This window comes from Dinoponera quadriceps, unplaced genomic scaffold (assembly GCF_001313825.1).
Source record: "Dinoponera quadriceps isolate SergipeBrazil2010 unplaced genomic scaffold, ASM131382v1 scaffold696, whole genome shotgun sequence".
In the NCBI taxonomy this organism is placed as follows: domain Eukaryota; kingdom Metazoa; phylum Arthropoda; class Insecta; order Hymenoptera; family Formicidae; genus Dinoponera; species Dinoponera quadriceps.
In genome coordinates, this window is record NW_014554799.1 from 1,379,026 (window position 1) to 1,404,994 (window position 25,969).

A 25,969-nucleotide genomic window follows, 5' to 3' on the forward strand; every position below is an offset into this window, starting at 1 on the left:
AACCATCTCTAGCACATACGTTCTGTTACGGCATCCTCTCCATGCACAGCACATATTTTCCTTTTTGTTTGCGTCGCGTTTTTCCCTTTACGGAAGTAAAACAGCGTCAAACAACGAAAATATAGCTTGTTTCGCTCTATTTTCCTCTCGATTTGAAGTGAATACAAACGCTTCTACCTGCAATCTCCATACATTAAATAATGCTTAGAGGTGTCAGCTATCAGAATAGTATGCATTTACGTCATCTAGGTTAAAATTTCTTTCTGGTAAAACATGCTGAATCATCTGTTGGGAAAATACGACGTTACTTTCTCTTCAACCCAATATTTACTTGGTCAAGTAAAATATTTTCCAAGTAAATTTATCCAAGTAAAATATTTACCTGATCCAAGTGAAATTTACTTAACCCAAGTAAAAATTTGCTATGAAGTTTATTGAAGTGATTATTTACTTGAATCTAGCACTTTTTTCCGTACGAAAGATACATCAATATTAATATTAACATAGCGACAGGGTAGAAAAAAAAAAATACGGGAAAAGAATGGGATTATTTGTAAGAATTCAAATCTGGATATTGTGAAGTATCGCGCGTTTATCGATCTTATTTCTCTCGTCGGGATTTAATCCGCAGAAAAGATTGTTGCTTTGATATCTTACTTTGACGCACGTTTCACCGGTAACGAGTCTCATCGGAGATTGTTTCTCGTCGATGCTTTGTCTCTTTTGCTTTTTTCTCTTTTGCCCACCGCAAACAATTATACTCAACGAGTATTCGAACGATATTCTTTTCGCTGCGGCACGATCAAAATAGAATAGAAATAGACGGATAAACGTGCGCAATGCATATTGTGCTAGGTGTATTACGTTGCATGTGTTGCGTGGGATACTGCATCGTCGTTTAAAAATCTCCATTCAGTAATAGCGACAAGCCGCAAGTGATCGATGTTCCCATTGAGAGCGACTTCTCGTTATATATAGAAAATATCGCATAAAGCGGCGCACTCTGGCAGTCGATTGTCAAATGCCACGCAATACAATGGCCGCATTGTTCGTGCTCGCCCGCGCTGCGAGTGCTTTTAATTAAAGCTTCCGCAATGATTTTTCTCCTCTGTTTACCCCCCCTCCCCCTCTCTCTCTCTCTCTTTCTCTCTCTCTCTCTCTCTTTCTTTCACTCTTTATCTTTCCCGCCTTTTCTCTTTCGTTTTACTTACTGAGAGTGCTCTTGAAAACACCGCGTGAGCTACGTCGACGGACGATATCGATTCGCACGACCGCGAACACTGAGTACTCTCCACCGAATTGTATCCCCTCCCCGCGGGGAGAAGAGGGGGGGCTCTTCCCCCGTTCTCGCAGAGTTTTCAGCGTAAACCTTCCCAGACGTTCATCGAAAACCGCTCGTAATTCGATTACCATTTGGTGGAAACAAAATCGGTGGGAATGGAATTTTTGCCCCGTTGTCTTGCGGACGGCATTAGCTGCGATAACTTAGTTGTGATCCCGCAAAGTTTACGTTTCGCGCAGTCAATTCTTTCCGCGGAAACGGAGATCCGCTCGCCACGTGACGAAAGTCTAGCTGGGGACACATCTGAGAAAAGTCGAGAAGAAAAATCTGGACGGTAGAAGCTGCGAATTTTACGCGTAAGAGAAAAATCTAAAGTAGAGAGAAACCAGGGTAAAAATATAAAATATATATGCAATTTTATTATATTATATTAATATAATATATTCAATATAAAATTTATTTACAATTCTCTATTTTCTACGTTCCACATTATATTTTTACACGCGGAAATATCGCGCGTCTTGCGAGCTCGCAAGTTAAAAAATTTTGTGTCAAATTCAACACATTTCACATGTTGCCCCCTCCAAATTTTTGTGTGAATTTAACACAAAATGAATGTATTGGAAAATAACACAAATATTATATAAGAAATTAACATGAAATTAATATCAGTAACATGTTAATCGACGCTAAAGTATAAAGTGTGTTATTTTAACACTTAGAATGTTGAATATGTCGATTCGATAAAAGATATATATTGAGATAACATAAACACAATATGTTAAATGAACACACAGGCGTGATGAGAGTTTGACAAGGACCGGTTTTGCACACAAGTAGAAAATGTTTTTTACCGTGCACTTTTTACGCGATTCTCACCACTCGCGGAAGACGGGGATTGATGGCGAAGCGCACCTTCGGCCGCGCTCGCAGTTCCTGAGACCGGCGATTAGACAAGCTCGCGTCGAGTTTGAAATATTCGCGAGTATCCGCGCGACGGTTTCGATTCCCGAGTCGCTTGAAAATATTCTCATCGACAGTGCTCGCGGAAACATCAGCTCGCCGGCGTCGCTCCGCTGCATTAACAATGCGCTCGTCAAGCTCGTCGAGACTGCCGTAGACGACGTGCAACGAGCCATTTCGGCGAGAGCGGAATCCCCGATGGGATTCCGACGGGGTTGCATCGGAGATGCATTCGGGAGTGGATGCAGTTTTCGCGAGGTGGCGGTGCAGTTCGCCTCGCAGTCGGCTGCACCGGCCGCGAGCGCACGACTGCTCGATGTGCACACGGACGCACACACGAACGAGTGTACAAGCGCGTCGTTGCACGTATACATATATATATGTACATATACACATATATATATATACACCGTGACACGAAGAGAACGAGAACCACCCACACACGGGCACGGCGGCGATGAGCTCGCTAGTGTTCCAAGTGCGCCCAGTGTGACGTAGGTCAGTGCTCGCGACCACCGCGCGGCCGCAAGCTCGCGGATTAAAGCTCGCACGCGCGCCTTCCATCGCGCCGGCGGCCGTTATCTTTTAATATTCGCGCGCGCGCGGTATCATGCAGAGGCGCGTACGTAAGATGCTCCTCTCTCGCGAGAGCGTTTATTACGAGGTATTTAAAGAGTGTGTGACGTGTGCACGTGTTTTGTGGCCGTAACCGCCCCTCGCCTCCCACTATTTATTATCTGTCTCTTTCTCTCTCGCTCCCCTTTATCTATCTCTGCCCGTGTGTGTGTGTGCGTGCTTGCAAGTGCACAATGCGCTCGTTCCCTCCGCCTCGCGTTGGCCGGACACTCTCTCGTGAGAGACTCGCATCACCAAGAGAATCTTCCCCTGCTCGGTAATTATCCCGCGCACTGTTGATCCTCCGCTCGCAATCAGCGGCGTCATGATTAAGTGGTCCGGATTAAGTGGCCGAACCCCGGCGTGCATGTTTCTTGACCGTTGATCGCTTGGCACTGTTCGCACCTTCGCGTTGCGCGCGATTAGAGAGATCGGGATTGGATGCTTCCTACACGGAGAAAAATGTTTGCTGGCAATGACAGCTAGACTTGTCACGCGGAAAAATCAATTCGCCGTTGCGGCGAAACGTTGTTGCGACAGCGGTAAAATTTATTCGGCTTAATTAGTAATTAATATTTTTAGCGAATCTTTTTTCGTCGCTGCAGTAACAAGTGATTTGCTGTGCCAGTGAAACATTTTTCTCCCTGTAAACGCGATTTTTCCTCCCGACGATCTCAACTACCGTCGTTACGAGGGGTTATCAATTAACAGGTCCGATGATTGTAATTAAATTATGAGTGTTATTAATCGGTTAATAGGACTTAGAAGAGTGTTCGTGAGTGAGTGCCGCTGTATCGGGAAAGAACGGTTTCGTTCCGGGATTTATTTGCAATGACGCATGGGATATCTGTATTTCGAATTTGCATTCGCGGATAATTGCCATCTGTATTTGCACATGACAAATAGCTTTCGCACGTGGACCTCCGCTGCAAGGTTTAAATGTCGCCCTTCTCTGGAGAGATCAATCTGCCCCCCCCCCCCCGAAAATTTGATCGGTCGTTGAAGGATTTCGAAAGTTTCGCGCAACCTCGGCTCTCAGGCTCATTCGTCGAAAATTGAAGCCGCAAAGAACTCCTTCACACGCGCTCATCGACATCGTTCTACCAGTGTGCACTGTTAGCTTGAAAACGTTATTAGTGAAACAGCAGCATTATTGTGTTAATACGCGCGCACTGTACCGACAATAGCCTCTCGCTTATTTGCCTTTTGCACGCATCATCGCAGAATTCAGCCGGTCTCAGTCACCGTCAAAACATCTGGCTCCGGATCGATGTCTCGATATCGCATCGTCGATAATATCACCGTGTAAAATGTTGCAAATGCATTCGGCGCGCAACGATGCGAAATGCAGAGGCCGCGCGCCTGAGCGAACACACGTGCCGAGACTGCGTAATGCGGCCTCGGGTCCGCGCATACATTGCAACACGTATCGCGAGTTTGCCGCCTTATGTATGTGTGTGTGTGTGTTACCGTCTGTGAGTGATACAGGTCAGTGTTCGCGGCGGCGGCACACCTGAAACCTGCATCCTTTAAAGCTCGAGTCGCGTCCCACGGTCCCTCTCTCTTTCTATATGTACATTTCTCTCCGTGTCTCTCTCTTTCGACTCGGGGCGGGCCGCACCATCGGGAAATTAGTATCGCAAAATTAATTGCGACGCGACGCTTGACATTTCCAACGAATGTTTCCGAAGGGCGTTAATTCCACGGTAAAGTATAACGGTCCGAATCGAGTGAAGCAATTTACCCTGCCTGCACCATCCCCTCCCCCCCCCCCCCNNCCCCCCCCCCCCCCCCAACTCCTCCTGTCGCGTCGTGCATTTCAATTTGGTTAATGCAACTCTAAAGCGAAACGTTTATTTACTCGAATTTCGTTTCTCCTGTACCCTGTCGCCTTTCCAAACGAGTGGCATCATCTCTCGTGTCTCTTTCTCTCTGTCTCTGCCCCTATCTCTCTCTCTCTCTCTCTTTCTCGATCGACTGAGCGAATTTCTATTTATTCGCGTAATGTTGAGTCGCATACGCACGTAATTGCGATGCGGCCGACTCGATCGAAGTTAAAACCATATCTGTTTGCGTGACACGGCGTTGCAAGAGACTCCTTAATGAAATAAACGCGCGAATAAACAAGAGTCGTATATTTACCTAGCCGGTAACCGGACTCCGTTAAACAACGCGAGATAACAGCGTTAACTACCGCCATCATTAAGACCACTTCAGAGTCTCTCTCTCTCTCTCTCTCTCTTGGTACTTTGTGACTCATTCATCGGGACAATGAGCACGTGGCGCGCGCGCACGTTAAGGCGTTGAGACGTTGGTATGATTTCCGGTGCAGGGAGCACAGGTGTTTCGCGCACACGCACGTGCGCGATGGACGGCGCGCTTACGTCCGGAGCGTGCTGAAACGCGTCTTCCTAGCTCGCGCTGTCGCGGTGATAAATCACTCTGCGCCGAGGAAGCTGTCGGTGGCCGTTACCGCGACGAGAACAGTGGCAACGAGAGAGCAGCTGGCACTCGAGCACCGCGGATCGAGATTAGACACATTGATTGTCCGTTAACCGCAAGGAGGTGACGGGTAAAAAATGTCTCGTATCGCCGCCGACGTTGTTTCGCCTCCTTCGAAGCGACGGCCGTTTTCAAAGAGAGGCGGAAAAGAAGTTCAAAGTGCGGCGAATATATTTACCACGCGCGCGATACTCGTGCAGCGATATTTTTATCGGTCTTCCGACACGGGAATTTTTCGTTTATTTACTTTCGCAGCGTGACAATTTATTTTTATTCACTGATGACCACCACGGTTTATTTCCGCCCCCGAGTGTTCCCTTTCCGTGTTCTCGAAATTAAAAGAGCGCGTCGCGAGCTATTTACGAAAATAACGACGGGGCGAGCCGGCGCGAATTTACCTCTGTACCTGTGCAAGTCCGCGCGGCACTTATCGGGAACGTTCGATTGAATAATTTAAATCGCCTATCGATCCCCGTGGCGGATGCCGAAGGGGGAAACGATCGTCCTCATATCTCTTTCTAGAGGGAATCTAAAGGCAGAGGCCTCGCGTAGCTGCACGCGAGAGTTCCGGTTTTTGTCGTCGTCGTCGTCGTACTAACGGTGGCGGAGCCTCGCGACCGAGGTCGTAAAGTCCGCGAACGCGCGTATTATCGCGCGCGAGACAGAGAGAGTTCCCAATCGGGTCGAACTCGTGCGTGGCGGTATCGACCGACCTCCATGGCTCGCGAACTGCGGATCTGCGATTTCTACGTGTGTGGCGTTCACTTATCGACTAGCCGCCGTAGCGCATCTATAGACGCATTTAGCGTCTTCGGATCGCCGGTTATCTGTTCAATGCATACCTTACGCGACCGGCGAACCATCCATCCTTCTTATTGTGACACGTGAAAATTGGCCCGTTTACTCGTCTCCAAGAATTAGTCAATAAATACTAACAGGGAAAGGGAAGGGGGCCGCCCTCGTGTAAAGATATTCATTTGATCGAGCGCATTTCGTCGTTCTGCCGTGACGGGTGAAAACGACCGTTCATTCGTCTCTCCGAGAAATTCCTCGATGATCGATCGCGCTCGTAGGGAGGTCACTCCCGTTTCGAGAAACGTATTCGCAGGGCACTTCGATAGTATTTTCGGCGGCGAATTATCCCGGGCTGAGGCGGACTCGGCTGTTACTACTCCGAAAAGAGAACGGTATTAAGGGTCAAGAGGTCAATCTATATTTCGAAGTTACCGAATTAGGTGGTCGATGTCGATGTCGGATGCGAACGACAAATGTTTCATTCCCGACGGAGGGAGAAAGATGAGAGACTTTGATGGAGCCCGACTAATTTTAAAAACGCCTCTCAACTAAAGCGTTTCGCGGAATAAAACGTGCTCATTAGCCGCTTCCCGTGCGAGCGGCTCCATGTCGTTTCTCTTGAGGACGCGCGCTCAACGTACGACTCGGTTTGTCGCTCGGTTTTTCGGATTGTTTGCCGTGCAATAACCGTGTTTGCGTGACCTTACACCGCGCGAGGAGATACGCAGTAATTAAAGTCACGTCGCGGAAAATACGCTTTCGCACGTCGCGAAATCCTCGTTACGCTCGTAATTACGAGCGCACAGGCACACAAGCAGAGAGGCTTCGTAATCACCTTAAATTTTCTTTACGGCCGGTTCCCATCATGCGTATGTGTTTGCACGTGTGCGCTAATATCGCGCTGTACATATTTCTGGAGGACATATTTCCTTATATAATATACGGTAAAGGCGTCCGAAACATTTCGCAGCGTTTTACAGCACTTGCCTTCGTCTACTTTTCATATTTATTTATTTATTTATTTATTTAATCAACGGAAACAAGTCCCTTTAGTGTACAAATTTAAAGACGGCGGAAATTATGCAAATTATTCCGTTCCAGTTATCCAGTCCGAAATTATTTAATTCCAGTATATAGAACAAATTGCACACAAAAAAAGAAATAAAGGTTTTTTTTTCTCTTTTCACGCGATAATTCTATGTGGTAAGAGGGCATGAATCAAATTACATTTTAAATATTTAAGGAATTATTGAAAAAATCGATAACTCTAGAATAGTTGTTCGTCAATATGCAAATTTTATTCATACAACTGAACTTACCATACGATGTCCGATGATACTCAATGTAAAATATGTCCGACGAATAAACTACTCCGGGTGACGTGAAGTCTGAATAATATCAGTAATTCTGGACACACTATAAGTTTAAATAAAACGTGCAAATCAAAATCCTCCCCCTCTCAAGAAACGATAAATTGTGACGCGAAGTTTCTGGCTGACAGTTATGTAAGGGGCATTGCTGTACCCCTTTTTACTAACTAACTTCTATTTTTCTTAATCAACACACTTACGGATTATCGTTTCGCGTCTCGGATGACTCGATCATCCTCGCCAGTTCGAGATTTTCTCTAGAGAACTATCGATATATACCATGACGTAATTGTCACACCGTTCAATTATCCTTACGCCGGCAATGAAGTCCGCATTTGCATTCCACGCGTGTTACCAGCGCGGCCGCGATCGACCGCGCGTCGCACTTATTACATCTGGAATCGCGATAATGACCGATAACGAACGGCGAAGCGGAGCGTTTCATATGCGGCCGTGCGGTCGTTGTCGGGCCGTCGCTTCGGTTTCCTCCGTTATTCCCCCTGGGCAGTAACGAACGCTAACCCGCGCATTAACGCCAAATGCCAATTAGCGTCGCGATGCGAAATGACAGGAAGTGTGCGCTTCCTCTTCCGGGCTACATGCGACGGGGATCTTCGTTCTCTCATGCTTTCTCCCTCGGCCTTTCACTCGGCCCGCGAGCCCGTCAGACGTTATTTCGCGATTAATTGCACGATCCATGCTAATTCATGCATGTACTTATACGTTATACATTACCTTTGGGAAATGATGTACTTCATATGAGTCATTCCGCGCACGTATGACAGAAGCAAGACTGACGTTTCTTAGAATAAAATAAAGGTTAAAGTTTCAGAGATGCGAGCCCGCCTTTGAAGTATGTAAATATATAAGAGAACTTTGCTCGATTTTAAGCTATTTCGATAAATAAATTTTATTTTGAAAATTTTTCCTTTAACATTACAATAATTATAATAATGTACAGATGTCAAACGTATACAGGACGTTCGACGCAAGCCGTGCCATCCGCCTATGCTTATAGATCAGGCTATTCTGAACAAAAAAGTCCTGTGTCATTTTGTAAATAACACGCAAATTTTTTAATTATTAATTAAAGAATCCTCTAAACGTAACCATTTTCGATAATTATTAACTCAAAATTTTGCGTGGTTTACAAAATGATGAGGGACATTTTTTGTGTTCACGTTGACTTAAAGTATAAGTATATGACGGCTTGCGTCAGACACTATATAAACAGCATTTTTATGATGAATAAGCGGACTTACGGGTTCACTGTTGTCATACGGAACGCTTCATGTGGAAAATAAAATATAAATCAGATGTATTGTATTATAAAATGTCGATTCTGCTAGGGGAAACGAAGTTGGAGCTCCTTTTTACTTCCTGCTTACTGTCTGTCTCTCTGTCTTTACCTACTTTGTCTTCCTATTAAAATATTGATAATTAAACGTCTCGCGAGACCGGCGACGTAAAGTCGTCGGTAAGCTTCATGGACGACAATACTTAATGAGCGCACATCGATTACTATTTCAATGCGGCTTTACGTCATAAGGGAAAAAGACGAGCGCGTGCACGGACACTTTTCAATTAATGACGAAATTCGCGTAAACTATTCCAATATCCACGAGCTACTGCAAACGTCGGAAGCTATGTCGCGTTTACGGTTGAGTAATTAAAACAACCACGCCGATTAGTCCTCCGTCTGCGGCAGACAAGCAGCGATCCATTCACGTTTGAGGTAACATCGATTAGTTTCGGGCGCGCGCCGCTACGGCGGAGGGACTCCTGCTTGCAATCAACTTGTCACTCTCCGCGTTGTTTACATCAACGAAATATGTTCGCGAGGAATATAAAACAATCGCCCACACAGGATCGGGCTGTTCTGCAACGCAAATTTTCTGCCCGCGCTTTGGCATCAATTAGAAACAAACGAGGACGAGACGCTGTTCCATCTCCCCGATTAACTTCTCGTAACTTCTCACGACTTCGATAGTGATCCCGAGTCGAAATTTTGATGCTACTTTGAGGCTCTCAAGGATTTGCGCTTAATTAGATAGCATGTAAACTAACAAAAACCTACTTTAACGATATTGACATTTATTAACTTCTTTCTTCAACCTTTGATTTTAAAGGTTTTTCACACTCTCACACACACATATATACATATATCTTAATGCTTTCCTAAACAATCTATTTAGATGCTGAAATATGGAAAACGGAGATTTAAAATATCATCAATATCGAAGCAGGTGTTAATTGTATTATTAAAATTACAATTGTCACCTATTTCGCTCCTACTTCTAGCTCATACTGTGTTGTAGAATTATAAGTTTAACACGGGGCTGAGATTTCGACTCTGGATGCGACTTAAATCGAATCCGCGTGTATTTTGCGTGAATTCCAGATTAAATATTGCATTTTTCGCTCGCAATGCCAACGCAGTATTGTTGGGAGCGATGCATTTGTTAGTTTAATATCATGCGGCGTTGATTTGTTTAATAATTATGCTTCGACAAATATTTGAGTCCACTCGAGCGCCGAGCCAATCAAATCACAATAAATTTCCGTCCGCTGGCGTGTTTATCGAGTGTCGCGTTGCGCGCAATTTGCGACTGTTTACAGCATATTGAGGGAACAAGTTGCGCAAGCAGATGCCGCGCACGCCAAGAAGAAAGAGTGGAATCTAGTTAACTCGCTGGAGCGCGCTGGCAGGCGAAGTCGGGCGAGTGGCTATCGACACCGTAGCAGTCGTCAGTAACTCGATTGCATTTCAGTGATGCACGTCAGACCGAATGCACCTTGAAACGCGCATTGTCCTCGTGCTTCCCTGCTCCCGCGAAACTCGATTTCGTCGTCCGGTAATACCGGCGCGTTGTGCAATCGAATTGTTCCGCTGACGTTGCCTTCGCCAGACTTCATTCGCGATATTTCGAGTGGATTTATATACGTGGTATCGCTCGACGTGCTCTCCTCGAAAAAAACAAACATCGACTCTGTTGACCGGAGAGAAGTCGGCGTAATTTTCACACAAAATCGCTCTCTCTCTCTCTCTCTCTTCGTCTTTTTCGTATAAACGACTTTAAGATCGTGCGACAACGATTGAATTATCACTTGTAAAATCGCACTTGACAAATTACGCCGAGAGGTTCGCAAGAAGGGACGAGGGATGTAATTGCGCAACAAATCACGACATTTACCACCGCGAGTACAAACTTCCAAAGTGAAACGTCTCGGCAAACGGCGACAATTAGCGGCGGTAAGCTAAGGAATAACTGCCGCAGAATCGATCGAGACCCGAGTCGGAATACTTGTGAAAAGTAGTAGTAAACAGGGGATTATTCCAGCATCTATTGTCGATGCAATGGAAAAAGTGTTTCGTAATACCTGAGAAATTAACAATCCGTCGAGATGGTAAGGACGAAGTCGAGCTTTCGAATCGTCGCAGTTTTCAAAGCGGTAACCGGGGTTTCGCAGTAGTCCGCGATCCCTTAATCCGGACGGTATTACAGTTTCGCAGCTGCACAGCGCGTGCAGCAGCAACGATTCCCTTCCGTACCGACCATTGCGTCTGGGTGGGTGTCGTCGCTGCCAGATGTCGACTCCGGTTTCATCGCGAGCCGCAATCGAAAGCTCCGGTGTAGACACGTATATTCCGGAGCACGCTGGCACGATCCCGGAAAAGAATTCGATTATTTCAAGAGAACACGTGGCAGAGGTAGTTTTCATGCATTCTTAAATATTTCAAGCTCTCGATACGCGCGTCATGAAAAGGAGGAAGCGTTTGAAAAGTAACGAGTCGCGCTGCGAGCGAAGGGCGCTTCGGTCGTCGGATCAGCGATGAACGGAAGAAAATCGTTCATTATGAACATTAGTAGCGACGGTGCGCGATTTGAAGTCACCATAGCGACGCGAAGGTGCCGATAGAACCAGGGGCGACGGAAACGATCACTGCCAGTGAACGGTCCTTTTGAATCACGCCGCTGGAATTGCTACACTAAGGCGACGAGAGGGCGGCGAAAGGCGCGATTTCGCGGCATTTCTCGCCGGTGCGTGCTCTCCGCGAAAAATTCACTCATACTACTCAGACGACAACTGCGACGAGGACGATTCACGATCGGCGAGTGCGCGGACTAACCGATAATTCGAAGTGGGACACGAACGGTGCCGACGGTCGTGTGAAATCGTGGAGAAACGCCCTCGAATATGCCCCCGACAGCCATGTGTTCGCTCTGTCCGCGTTCGAAGAAAGCCCAACATCCGAAAAAGCTCGTGCGCTTCGACTCCATCGTCGACACGTTCTCCATCTCGGACTCCAACGCGGCGATCAGTCAGAGGGTAAGACCTTCATCCGATGCTTCATCCCGGAATTCCGGAATCATGCGTCTAACTCCGCCGTGACTCCCGACAATGTTGGTCTACGCGGACTGTTATACCATGTCTACCGGAACATTCAGTCGTATTCATACTCGTTAATGAGGATAATTATATATGTTATTTATTTATCCCTCCGATTAATCTGTTATTTACATAAATCGGCAATTCCGAAATACCGAGTACGGTCGCATATATATTTTTGGATGTATTACAAGTGAATACTTTCCGGATATTTTATTTTCTATCCTGATGCTTTTTCGTACAAGATGCGAAATATCTCGTAAAGTATTCACATTTTTCTATAATATCAACCGTAACGCCTTAACATTTTTGTACATAATAATATGAAAGAAATAGATTACTGATATTGAACGTTGCACATCGATGCATTTGCAAAATGCACCGAATTCTTTTTAAGTTTCTCTATGTTTACTTACAGCGATCGTTTCCACCTGTTCCATTCTACATACAAAAATATTTAAGATGATGTTATAGAAAAATGAATACTTTATGAAATATTTCATACCTTATGTACGGAAAAATATCAGGATAAAAGTGAAATGTCTTGAAAAATATTTATTTTTCGATAACTTTAGTACTTTTATACGCAAAATGAGCACAAGAATCGATTTATATATTAGAAAAAAAAACTATATGATACTATTTAAAAAAATGAAGATCACTTTCAGATCTTTGAAGCTACTCCACATAAAAAGAAGCATTACCACCATAAGACAACCGCTTTTTTACCAAATAATTTCTGTTAGATAAATTTTTCGCTTATTGTTATAATTTCAAAAGTATTTAAGGTGGTGATAGTGGTGTAATTATTGCTTCACCCTGTATATTTTGGAAATTTTTATGCGTTATTTTCGTTGTCGACATGAGGCGCCGGTTGTAGCACGTCGATTTATCTCGCGCGCCGTTTAATTGCTGTTTAATCGCAATAGACGAATGAATTAATTTTGCACGCACTTCTCAGAATTTATTGATATGTTGTTTACTCTCACGTTAATAACGTGATTCAGAAACGCGTATTCATAAACGCGCGCATATTGCCGTTTATTGCCGTACATGGCGCGATAGTTTTGACATTTATACGACGTAATGAAAAATTGCGCGAGGAAACTAAATAGAAAATAAATATCTTTCAAATTCCTCCACACGTCGCCAAATTCCCGCGAAAATTCGACGACGTGGCTGTCGCGTTGCTAACGGTTAATGACGTGTAAATGTTAAAGATACCGCGATAACAAATTGACGCTACATTAACTACACCCGTTCTCGACCTAGATTCGCAACTAATGCACAACGTGCGATGCACTTCAACGGCGGGTATACTTTGCAAAAGTGCGATCGTGCAAAAATCCTCTCGCGCGCAGCTCAGTGACAGAAAATATCGAAATAATTTCGCTCGTAATTCTATGTTGGACTGTAAATTCTATCCGTGTAAATTCTTCCTCGTACTTGTGCAGAATCGCAATATTACACTTATCCCTCCCCCTTCAATTATACTGAAAATTCCTCCACTTATCGCCGTTTGAGAACAACTCTCTCAATATCATTTACCGCTAGAGAATTTTCGCTCGTTTCAGTAACCAGCGTCGACTTTAATGAATTTTTGATTAGTTTGAAATTTTCGTGAAATTTTCTTCTCTTAGTTCCTAATGGAACGATTTCTATTTTATACCTCAATCGAAAATCCAATCAGTCCAATAAGGGATCTTTCAAACGGAATGTTGATACTTAAAACGAGGGAAACTTCGGCGAGTAAAAAGGGGCGGACGAAAGACCGGTGACGATGAGGAACGAAGGAAGTGCCGGTGTGATTAAAGGTTCGTAACATTGTGGTTCGATAATAATAACGATACCGGCATAAAGTGACTGGCAAAGTCATTTAGGTATCTGATCGCTGCATGCAACGCTCAATATTTCACTTCAACGAACTTCAACATTTCACTTCAGCGATGCTCGAGAATAAATCACGATTTTCGTTTCTACCGCACGTGATGTTTGCATTTCTCTTCACATTTTCTCGCATCACACACACTCTCTCTCTCTCTCTCCCTCAACTTTGACGATTCTTTAACATGACGCGAATGCTAAACGACGAAACCATTTTCATGTTCGCGATCATTACTTTCGCACGGACGGTGTACCGCTCCGTTCATTCGCGTTCGTTCGTTCGATTACGACGTATGCACGTATGTCGATGCACATTGCACAAGAGTCACGCTGCACTCTCACGGTCCTTATCGTCGCGCGAACGCGCCGCAAGAAACATCTGCGAACGCGCTCGCTCCTGTTATCTTTACGACTTTCCTATCGGCAACGCGACGTGAATGCGGGGCACGTTATGTACACACTCGGGGAATAAATGGCGACCACGAGCACTCCCGTCCCACAAAAAGCTCCCGGACGCGCCCTCGGGAAAAGAGCGCACGCAGGGGATGCGACGATATGTTTAATCGACCCTTTCTGATAAAAAGTCTGCGGGATTTTAAGACCTTCTCGGTTTCGTGAGCGCCCACCTCACGATATTGTTCGTTATATCCGTGTGTATAGCCCGTGCACGATCTTTCGGAAAAGAAAATTTCCCAAATCGACTTGATCGTATTCGATGAAGTGTATGTAACGCAGATGGTTCTACGCAGATTGTAGAAATACAATATTTTCGTGTGAAGCAATCAAACATGTCATATTTCTGAACAGCATGTGTGGTGATTAGCACGAATTGAACAGAGCTACTTTGCGTGCATCAGCGTGGTGAGATTTATGACGACATAGTTTCTTGAAAGAATCTATTCATTTCTAATGGAATTTTGATCCGCATCCATGAGTGTAGTTAAGATTTCAGTCAAGTGGTGGGGGATGAAAATTTTCATGCAAGACTTATATTAGCATATTCTGTTAATTTATATAGCGTATTAATAATCGTATTAAAGCTAGTCTTCGCGGATTTTTAATAAACTTTCTTAATATTTATATTTCCAGCTTTTTTTCGCGAGCACCATTTTTCCGTACACACTTCACATACACTGTAAATCCATATGTTATTTTTACACGTGTAAACGTTTAAAAATGTCATATTTGACTGAAGCTATTTTCACATGTTTTTGCCGATTTAGCTTACGCCTTTTTAAACGTTTAATCGTGTCAAGTTAACGCGTTAAATTACGACGTGTCAACATGTCCAATCGTTTTAAAATGACGTGATTTAAAAAGATATATAAGAAGAGTTTCAGCTAAAAGATCCGCACTGTACGTGATTCACTGAGGCGATTTTCCGATATCGTTGTCTACAACCAGGTATCCATCCATTGCGATGTATGAATGAACCTTTCAATGATGTTCATTGTGCACAGTTCGTTACATTCATTTTCATAAAACAATACTACACTAATATTTTGTCATTGATTTTTAATTACAAAACGTGTGCTCTAGCTTTTTTGTAGATGGTAACGTATCAGTTATATTTCCTTACTTTTATGATTTTTATAATTCAATAGTTTCTCCCCTCTTGTCAAAATTTAAGGCTGGACAAGCATCCCCTCCTTGTCCCTCCTCCCTTAGTTACGCCCAAATCTGCGTCTAAATATTTTCATCGAGGTCTCACGACTGTATTTCCACGTTTCTCCCCGAAATACACGTACATCTTCAGACATCTTCGGGTTTTTCAAGAGGCGCGCCGGAATCTTTCTTTCATAATGTACTTTTCTCGCGGATGTTTTCTTCCTCTTACTTTTTCGCCACGCGAAAATCTGCGTCCCGTGTTTAACTTCGCTCCTCGAAAAACACATCCGCCGTTCTCGCGCGGTTCGATGCAAAAACCATCGGGGATGTTCCGGATGCTTTTTGCAGTTCTCTCGGAATCGGTAAAGGGCGTGCTAAGGGACTACCCGGCGGTGGTCGGTGAGACAGCAGGTGGCCGATAATACCCTCTCCTGGAAGCCAGATCCGCCGCCGTTCCTTTATGATAATACCGCCTGTGCTCGGCCCGATGTCCCGAAAATGTAAATCACCGGTAGTTTCCCCCGCCTCCTCGCGATCTCTCGTCGATATCCGTCTCCGTCTGTATTTCCCTCGTCGGTTTATTAGAAATCTGTGCCCCTCGTCGCGCGTTCGCGTTGCTCTCTCGGTTCTCCCGTCTTCTCCGGTTAAGATTGCCGAGCGATCTTGTCGAGACGGAGGAATCTCGCGACTTGACGTCGAGGATCACACATCGAGAGCGCAACTTTACTAAAATATCAGGATCCAGGATCTTCAGTCTCGCCTTCAAGTTAGATTCGAAGCCGAGCCGAGTCGCTGAGCACACTTGTCGCGCGTTTAAGCACTTCCTGTTGAAAAGTTGTGCAGTAAAGTATAGGTAGATGAGCCGACGAGGGTGAAGGAAGATCAGGTGTAGATGAGGTCGACATGGGATCAGCTAACGCTTAGAGCGGCTCAAAGTGACCCTTCAGTGACAAAGGGCCGATCTGCTCGAGCGACCCGAAGGTTCCTTCACTCTCGAACATTTCCGTCTACCAAGATCCACTCTTGGCACGCTCTCGGGACTTGCTCCCTTTTGACCCTCATCTCGTCCTCCCTCTTCTCCTCCTCTTCCTGCTCGTCCGTTCCTTCAAGCATTTTCGCGGGTAATGTTATCGAGAACCAATTTATTTCGTCAATTTATCGAGCGATCGGGCCCCGAGTTACGCGCCGGCGGACGATTAGCATAACCGCATTGTCGGCTATTTATGCGAGTTCGGCCGCCTCGAGGTGATGACTACCGCCGCGAATTCATCCCGATTCGCTGGAGAAGCCCGCCTTATCGATCGGTGATCATTCGCGCACAATGGAGGCGCGAAAAGTGAATCAAGTATTCCGGTCGGCGCGTCGATTTCTCGTCGTCGCCGCCGGAGCGAGCGAGCGAGCGAGCGAATAATCACGGGAGCGACATCCGTCGATGAAAATCGTCCATCGCCGAGCGAAAAAAAAAGCTCTTCCACCGGTGAAAAGCGGCGCTAATTGCGATTTATCGTCGTGCCGTTTCGCGTGTGTCGCCATCGCACTCCGATGAAACAAATGTTAATTGCCGGCCGCGCTCGCGGCCATCGACTCGCGCGAGAAGCGCCTGGCGAGCTTATTATTGCGAATTACACATAGTTAGGTTTGCGAATAACGTGGCGATCCGAAAACTATGGGCCCCCTGCGATCCCTGGCCGTTTTATTATGTTAACGTCACCGTACCCGGCGCGCGACGCAATAACTTTTACACGCAAGCCGCAGCGGGCGAGAGCGAAATTGCCGCAATTAACCGCTTTATTTTCCGCGTACACGCCGGCTGTTGAGGGCGGAAATAAGGAGGACTCCCGGCTAATATTTTACTGCACTTTATGACGCCGCGGGTTCTCTCTCTTATTGGATGGGACTTTCATTTCCTCTTTCGCGCCTTTGCGCGAGATCGCCGATGGATGTCTCTTTCTCGCTCTTTCTCTCTCTCTCTCTCGCTCTTTCTCTCTCTCTCTCTCTTTCTCTCGGCTGGCGCTCCGCGTTTGCGCTCACCGTCTTACCTTGAAATAACCACAATTCGTTGCCTTTCTGTTCCAGGTAAGTCACAGGTGACGCCGCGCACCTACGAGCACCGCATTGTGCGTGAGTAATTCTTCAATGACGATTATTCGAGTAGGTTCTACCGAATTACCAGAGAACCCCCTGGACATCGGGAATCTCATTGTTCTCGTGTTGTCATTCGATTGCTCTTCGTTGCGATCCCCGTGTCCAACGATTGTCCAGCATCGCGTAGGACCGCGGTATTTCTCTGGCGTGTTCCGCACAAAAATGTTTCTTGCGTCTCAAGTGGCGACCGAGAGGAATTCTGGCAATTTGCGCGTTTTTAAAAGCACTTGCTCAGTAATGGATCGTACAAACTTAGCCAGGACGAGCGGACACATTCGTACTACACGCGGAGTAACGTACACATAAGCAGCCGCAGCGTTTCGCGTCGCGATTCGTCCCTCGGCTTCGTCGTTCGGCGAGGCGAATTCGCGGGAGCGCGAACGCGGCACAAAGCGCTCGTTAGAATTAACTCAGAAAGACGTGTGCCGCTCTGCGCGGGAACGAAGTTAGTCCTCGGCGACAAAGGCGAATGCGACAAAGATGGCGCGGGAAGTCGGTCTCAAAGCTCTTACCCGACCTGACTCGATCCGACCGTGACGGCGGTGGCTCTGTGTCGCGCGGAAAACCGAGGGAAATAACAAGACGGCAACCTCGACGCGGAAATTGTGTGACTCTTGTTTTCAACGCGAGAATATGCAAAAGCTCATGTGACGGTCGTTCGAAGTTGCCCTAACGCCAGAAGCCAGTGATTTGTTGCTGTCGATCTTGTTACGATATACAAGTCTGTCTGATAAGAGCGTGACCGGCGTAACTCCTAAACTATTTATTGTAAAAAATAATAAATTACACATGCAGTGCTTAATTATTATCACGTCGCTTTTATATTAATGAGTCTTCCAATCACCGTTGTTGTCAATCATTGCGTGATATTTTCGAGGCATACTTTCTAATATTCCAATGTCGCAGCATACTCTCGAGGTAAGAACCGTTAGGTTGAACGAATCTATCGCGATAGTTGTTTCACCGTGTGTACATTTTTTCCCCACGTAATTTCATCTTAATTAATCCCCAGACATTTTCAATAGGATTCGCATCTAATGCTTTGGATCATCATAAACACATCGTTCTCTAGCGAAAGTCAAACGATGACCGGGCCCCTCTGTATAATGAATTTCATAGGAGTAAAATCTTTTCACCTGCTCGTTCAAAGTTTTCGATGTAACGATTTCGAAACAGAAGTTCGCCCGATCACGCTCTTATTAGACAGACTGTATCGAAAGACCGATACTTGTGTATCTTCGTATAATCGCCAGTTTCGTCGTCCTTGTTTATCACGTCGGTGTCTTAACGAGCTTTTCTTAGGGAGCTTTCAAGTAATTTACAGACGGATAAACCCTTCCTCGCTTTTCGCGCTCCTCGATCTCCCTCGTTCCTAATTAATTCCACGTACCAACCCGGTCGGGCACCACGCGAATGTTGACACGGGGGCACAGACCGGGTATGATTACGGGCGAATTTTTCGCCGTAGCACACCCGCCCAACGTCCACGCTTCGGGGGAGGGCCAAATATTGAAGCCGACGGAGGACGCAAAACCATAACACCGCGGCAACCTCATTGTTCGCCCGTTTTTATTTCATTTAATCTCGCCGCGAGAGCGAGCGCGGATGAAGCGAGAATCGGCCGCGCGGAATAACTGGAAATACCCGGCACGTTCCTTATCAGCGTCGACCTAAATTACGACGTCCGTTTGGAGTCACGGCGCCGCGTACGACCGGCGCTTCTTCGCCCGATTCCCCTTATAATCAGTTTGACGCGACGAGAATTTTAAGGCGCCGACGCTCGTCGCGGGCGTATCGTCGCGAGAGCTAACGTACGTTACGTACGGTACGTGCCCGGTACGAGTCGGGCGAGCTTATCGCGTAACGAAACGTACGTGCGCGCCGGCCGCGCGTCAGCTCGTCCCTCGGCATTAGCGAGTTCTCGAAGTTCCGCGACTGGCCTTACCCGACCCATTCGCGATCCATTCGCCTTTCCCGTACAAGCCGGGATTTAGAAATCCGCCGCTAATCGCTACCGGGATAATCCGATTATCGCGCGTCCACCGGCGTGCTCTTAATCCTAAACTTGCCGATTCGCCGTATATAAGATACGTCGCTCTCTGTTTTCTTTTTATTCGGTCGGGCGACACCATTGAAACTGTTATTGCGCCTTCACCCGGAGTCGATCGGAAAATTTACTCACTTCTTGCGTTAGCAATCGTTAAAGAGGAAATTGTAATTAACGCAACGGATTATATAGCTCGTGACCTCGAGCCAACATAATATATAAGGCTTATCGGAGTCGAATCGCGGGTATTAGTGACGTTTTTTTTATCAAATCTTGGGAAAATTACGCGAAAATGATGGTATTTTTCTACGTTGGAAATATTTGGTTATATTTCGTTTCCCGCTTCCACCGTCATGTCGATCCTTTATATCGTTTTCTAACTTCAACAGACGTAAATAGTACTTCAATATGCAGCTAGAATTTAAAAGGATTCCTAAAACAATGGTTTGACGGACCAACTACCTTAACTATTGTAATTCAACTTCCATCTCTTTTCTTTTCCTTTCTTTTAACGATTTTAAACAAAAATGATATTTCGCCTTTCTCTCATGCCCCCTCCGTTTTTCGAGGGAAATTTTTCACGACATCATACGTTCTCCCACATGCTACGTCGACGTCGTACCAAGTCCGCCTAAATTCTTGAGAGTACTTTATCGCACTGTCTCAGACGCTTAAACTCCGTTAACTATGTGTGCGTTTATGAAATTAAATTCCACCGGCGTCATTGAAAACAATTTGTTCCTACGAACGGGATAATTAACACGCTGTAATCATCTACGCGCGGTTATTACCGCCGCGCGAGGCGCTCGCCTCGAATTCTCGGCGTTTCGGCGATGATACGTTCTTGCCACCCTCTTTCGTTCAACTTCGCGCGCGCACGTGCGACTCCCGCAATGAGTTCCCCAAAAGTTCACCAGCACGCGCGCGCGCACGTGCAAGCAAGTCTCTCAAGGATACGAAGCGCCTGGGGAGGATCTCGTCCCAAATTAATCTAGACATGTTAGACATTAACCTGAGTAATAGGGAAAAGAAATTAAGCCGATGGCGTTCTCATCCGCGTTGCCGTCAACCAAGGGAGACGAATGCGCGTTTCTTCGCGATGTTAAATGTCCCCATCTTTCGCGAAGCAGCATGTTTTTCCCTGAATAATGCGGCAATTTGAATGTCTCGTTAAATTTACCCGAGTCGAAATTTTGGTCGTACATTAACCTACAAGTTCCGCCGCCGTCGTTACCTTACCGTCGGTTTTGTTGAGGCTTACGCAACTGATTTCGGAATTATTTAATATTCGATCATCTCAGCAGTCTGTCTGCATTCGATCTTCAATGCGCGATAGTTCGCGAATGGGAAATTCCGGCTCCCTGTTCTATAGCTGTAATTAATTACAGTCATCGTTGCGCAATGCAACGCGTATTTTGAGACGTGCTCTCCATCCGGCTCTACAATTTCCTCATGGCGAATTAAATCGCGATGGGTAATCCGACTGCGCGAGACGAAGTGTATACACCGGTCCGATTCGAATGAGATAAGATTAACGGGAGCTAATCGGCGAATCTGAGCATAAATGCTACACGTGAGAGTCTCACGAAGATATTCGTGTCGTTTATGTATCGACCTTCCGTCTGAGCGGTTCGTCTCGTTGCTTTCGCAATGCTATTTACGAGCCCGTGTAAGATTCGCACTTACCCTTTTACGAACACTGAGGCAATGTTTCTCGCTACATAAACATACACGTGATTGGATTTATGACATCAACTTGTGTTCTTATCTATATTGACCTGCTTTGGTACATTCGTTTCTCATCGACATAAATTCTCGATCGCGCGCGCGTGTATATATTATTACGACTCTAGACGAAATTTAGAGCCCACCTGAAAATTTCATTAACATTTCATTTTTAAACATAGAAATTTTAATATGTTAAAATATGTAATATTTATAAGGAAGACAAGCGACATACATGCATATTAGCTTTTATGAAACAAAAATATTTTATTGATATAATTATTGGAAACATAATTATTATTGCATTTTAAAAATTGCAGAAAGAATTTCCAATCGTTAAATTAAATTTATTATTTAAAAATTGCAGAAAGAATTTCCAATCGTTAAATTAACATTATTATTCAAGTTTTCTTGTTGATTTATAAATATAGACAGTTATAGATATAGGTATATATATTTGTATACTTATATACATATATACATATATATATAAATTCCGGTCGAAAGTAAGTATAAAATTTCGACTTGGGAGGAGGACTCTCTATGACTATAAAATATTTTCCATTCCAGTGAGGAAAAGCCTTTCGTCTTTTCTTTTCTCTAATTAAGCAAAGCTGATACCTCTGTATCTTAGCCTCTGCATTTCTACGTTGCACTCGATAAGATTATCATCCTTATTATTACTATTATGATTATAATTATTATAGTTGTTATTATTATTATGAGAGAGCATCTGGTGATTTCCGTTTAGTTATGACTTAGCCAAAAACATCCGCGGTCATTTTGCGATCTCCCGTAAAGCGGCATAAAAGCGCCGCACAAAAAGCCAGCAAGCCTGGTCGGTAAATAATTGCGAAAGCGCAGCCGGATAGGTGGGTGGCTCATTTCAAGTACACACTCCTCTTCTGAGCGGGTAACGAGCTTTGCGTAGTAACCCTAATGGATATTACCCTGTCCGCGATGCATATTAAATTATAACCGACTCTATCCGAGCCTCCGCGCTGTTCGCATGCCGCTCTATAACTCTTAAGCCAGGTATACACTCGCAAACAACGTCGGCAAACAGACTCGTCGATGTGAACGAGGCCTCCACACAATTTCAGTCTCGGGATAAACGGGGCAACATTTTGGGAATTCAGCTTTTAATCGCGGCTGCATTTGCGCGCGTGGGCGCAGGAATATTTTAAATTTAGAATTAATTTCCCCAATTAGCGCGATGCCGCGAGAAGAATTCGTTTCACGTAAGCGCGTAGGAATTTTGTCGAGGGCTTAGAGTTCCCGTATAACGAAATATTCATACTATCGCATTAATTCTATCAATTTCTATTTTCAATAGAAAATGAGTAATAACTCATTCTCCCTTTCTCTCTCTCTCTCTCTCCCTTTTGTATATTGTTATATCGCCCCGCTAGTCATACGTCTGTTCGCGAATAAGTGCTTTGCCCACAATGCGAATAAATGAAAAATACGAACCGCGTAGTATGTTTGCAGTTATGCAGCGTCTGCAGGAGGCTGTATCCAACGTGCGCGCTTTTATGCGCGAAAGTGCATTCGATGTCCGCGGAAATCTTTGATCTTGCCGTCGGAAATTTTTCGTCCGTCCAAATTGCACCATCCGCATTCGCGTTTTGCGCGCTCACGCCGCCACGGCTAATGCACAATGCAGCCCTGGCGAAGGGGCAAAAGCGAGACCTTTCTATGCGGAGCAGTCGACATCGGTTGCGAGGTCAAAAGTGCCATTCGAGAATGATGGTGCGCGCATCAGGGAATGACATTCGGCGAGAGTGCATCGGAGTTAGACACGCGATCGAGATATACGGAAACGCTTGTGAAATGTCACTCGGTGAAATACGAAAAGGTGCTTTTTGCGCCAGTGATATCTCGCTTTCTTCTTCTCAAAATAGATATTAAATGATACAATCATTCCTTTTACAACTCTTTTTCTCGAGATTTGGCGGATTACTTGGCAGTTTTACCACGGGATCAATAGTAACTGATAACAATCAATATGTAATTATAATCGACCATAGTTATGCACGAAGAATGTGATCCATAAAATTATTGTTGTGAGATTCAGTTACCAGTGTGTCGCCTTTCTGCATGAAACAAAAAAGTTCAAGCCTTATGGGTGCCTAAAATTATTTAAAAAACAATTTCTATTTCCTACTAGTCAGCCATTTTTTTACTATTTGTAAGTAAGTTGCGTCTTTTTCATCTATTTTTCTTAAGGGTTGAGTTATCAATGAACACCCACGAAGAAAAAAATAGACCATGCTTCTTGAACGATTGTAAAGAACCTCAATGCTATTTATATCTTTCAAATCATGCTGTCATATTTCCATCTTCATTTTTCTCGAAACATACCCCATGTGAGTTGGATCTTTCTTGCGTAACTATGGCCAATTAAAAGATATTTACACTCGTATAAAATACTATGCTATAAGATATTGCAACATTTTCCGGCCGTATTAATTACATCACGGTGTAGTTACAAAGAGGCAAGGTGGAATACCTCGTAAATATGTCCAGGAATTAGCTTCAGACCTCAATTACAACAATCCCGCTCTTATACCGACCATCAAATTAACACGCGCCCTTCTAGACGCGCCTGTCGCATCCTCGACACTCAAGTTGTTCTTGGGGGACGCGAATTTTCCGCCCTTCGGAGCGCACGTCGCGCAACGCCGGTAGATGGTAGCCCGACGTTTATTCAGCAAAGTCGGGGGGGGGGAGGGGNGAGTGACCGTAAGAAGGGTAGATAAAGCGTTTCACGCACTACATCACTTCTAATGGAAACAAGAGGGTAACGAAGAATCCTCGGCGCGAGAGATAGGTTGAAAGTCGGGGCGGAACGAAGCCGGAGTGTTTGATGGCGCGCAACGCGAGTCACTATACCCTACGTACCCATATATACAGGGTGTTTCGGAGTTGCACGTAAAGACTTAACCGGATGAGAGAACTCGCAGGAACGAATAACCTTGATAAAAGTACGTGAGAAACGAATTCTTCCGAAGTATTCAGCTTTATATTTTCCAAGTTCTTTGTACGATCACACGTGTATTGTGGAACTACCGATAGACCTCGGAGGGTTCGATACGTCAACGACTCGGGATTCATTCGTGAATCTTATCGAGATCTCTTCCTTCGTTCTCGCGAGTCCTATTAGCCGATCGAGTCTTCGCTTATAATTCTGAAACGCCCTGTACGGGGTGCAGAGGTCTCAGAAAACGTGGCTCTTCCTTCGACCCCGTCGTTGCCCTTGCGGTGCGCGCGTGACTCTTTTATTTCCGACGCTACGTATAAATTACGGGGCGCATCATGAATTACATCTTGTTGCTGAGATTCTTCTTTACGACCCTTGTCCCGCTTTCGTTCATTCGAGGATATTAAATGCGCCACGTTTGCGAGGAAATTAAGGGTCTCGATGTTTCGCCATTCGCGAAATTGCCGAAACTATCGGCCCGACGTTATCAGCGACTTCCTGCGCCCGTCCATTTCCCACAGACTCCGGGGGATATCGTTAACGGACTTCGACGCTTGAACCTTCCTCCCGCGCCCTTCTGACGTTAGCTTCCCGCGATTTCGACCCGTATCGCTCGCGACACATCATTCGCACGTCAGCTTGTCACGTTCTCCCCGCCTTTGTCGCCGAGAGAAGTATAATCTACCGTGTATAAAAGGACGGGAAATCACATGTCGAAACAACTCCCACCGGCTGGTATTCCCATCCGCGAAGAGAAGGGAAACGTCGTCCCTTTACTTTGCCCGTCGGTATGTAAAAAACGCTCCGCTGCGGACGCAAGTGGCAGGAAGAAGGGCCATCCTTCCCAACGACGCGGAAATTCTGCCTAAGGTGCAATCTCATCCCGGGTACCTGTCACTGCAGGGCGCGTCTCCCCCGACAAAGTCGATCTCTGTCTGCGATATGGCACTTCGCGCCGCGCGTGGAGAACAATCTCCTCGCTGATGAGTCCCCGGCGATTCTTGTCCCTTCTTTTTACGACAGTTCGCGCTTTTATCCACGTTAAATTGCACAAAGACAAGTTTAAAGACATGCCGAAACGGTCGCACTCGACACGGTTTACAATTCGCGACCGGCATCAACCTGTAAAGCAAGCCCAACGTTCGCCTGAAATATTTCTATCGTCCTCTGCGTTAACTTTAACATCGGAATAACCGCAGTATAAATTTGAACATCTCGTAATTCTCCGATGCGTCATATCTACGCGGTCTCTCTCTCTCTCTCTCTCTCTCCCCCTCCCTGCGCCTGTCGCATTCTAATCGTAATTTCTTATTTTCCTTCTCACTCAGACTCAGCCAACCGTCACTTTGAAAGATTCGCCCGGGAGAATAATTAACACAAAGAGGCGTCCCCTCCGCAAGATCTATCGCTTTTCCTCGTCGCGCCGTCGAACACAAAGTTTCCGACGAGCGCGAGAGCAGTCCGCCGAAAACATTCGGCCGTAATATCCGCCGCTTTTCCATCCCTCCCCCCTCTCCCCCCCCCCCGCAGCCGGTTAGCGTCGCTCACGCTTCGACGGGCAAAGCAGAGGGATGATTTTTCCGTTTTCTCTCGTTGGCGCAGGCGGAGGCGGCGACCGCCGCGGAGTTGTTTGAGACTGCCGGCGCGCGCGGGGGGGG

The 25,969-nt window shown here is 45.6% G+C and overlaps 1 protein-coding gene across 12 annotated transcripts in view; it reads left to right on the forward strand.

The window, feature by feature from the left end:
- Positions 1-25,969, forward strand: part of LOC106741986 (disks large 1 tumor suppressor protein) — a 541,974-nt gene that overhangs the window by 327,997 nt on the left and 188,008 nt on the right. Inside the window, exon 1 of one of the 12 annotated variants that reach the window (XM_014614505.1) lies at positions 11,546-11,859. The exons of the other annotated variants lie outside the window; for them this stretch is intronic. Within the exon in view, the coding sequence (XP_014469991.1) occupies positions 11,728-11,859 (132 nt within the window). The 5' untranslated portion in view covers positions 11,546-11,727. Of the gene's footprint in view, positions 1-11,545; positions 11,860-25,969 lie in introns of those variants that run through there. 12 annotated transcript variants of the gene reach the window in all.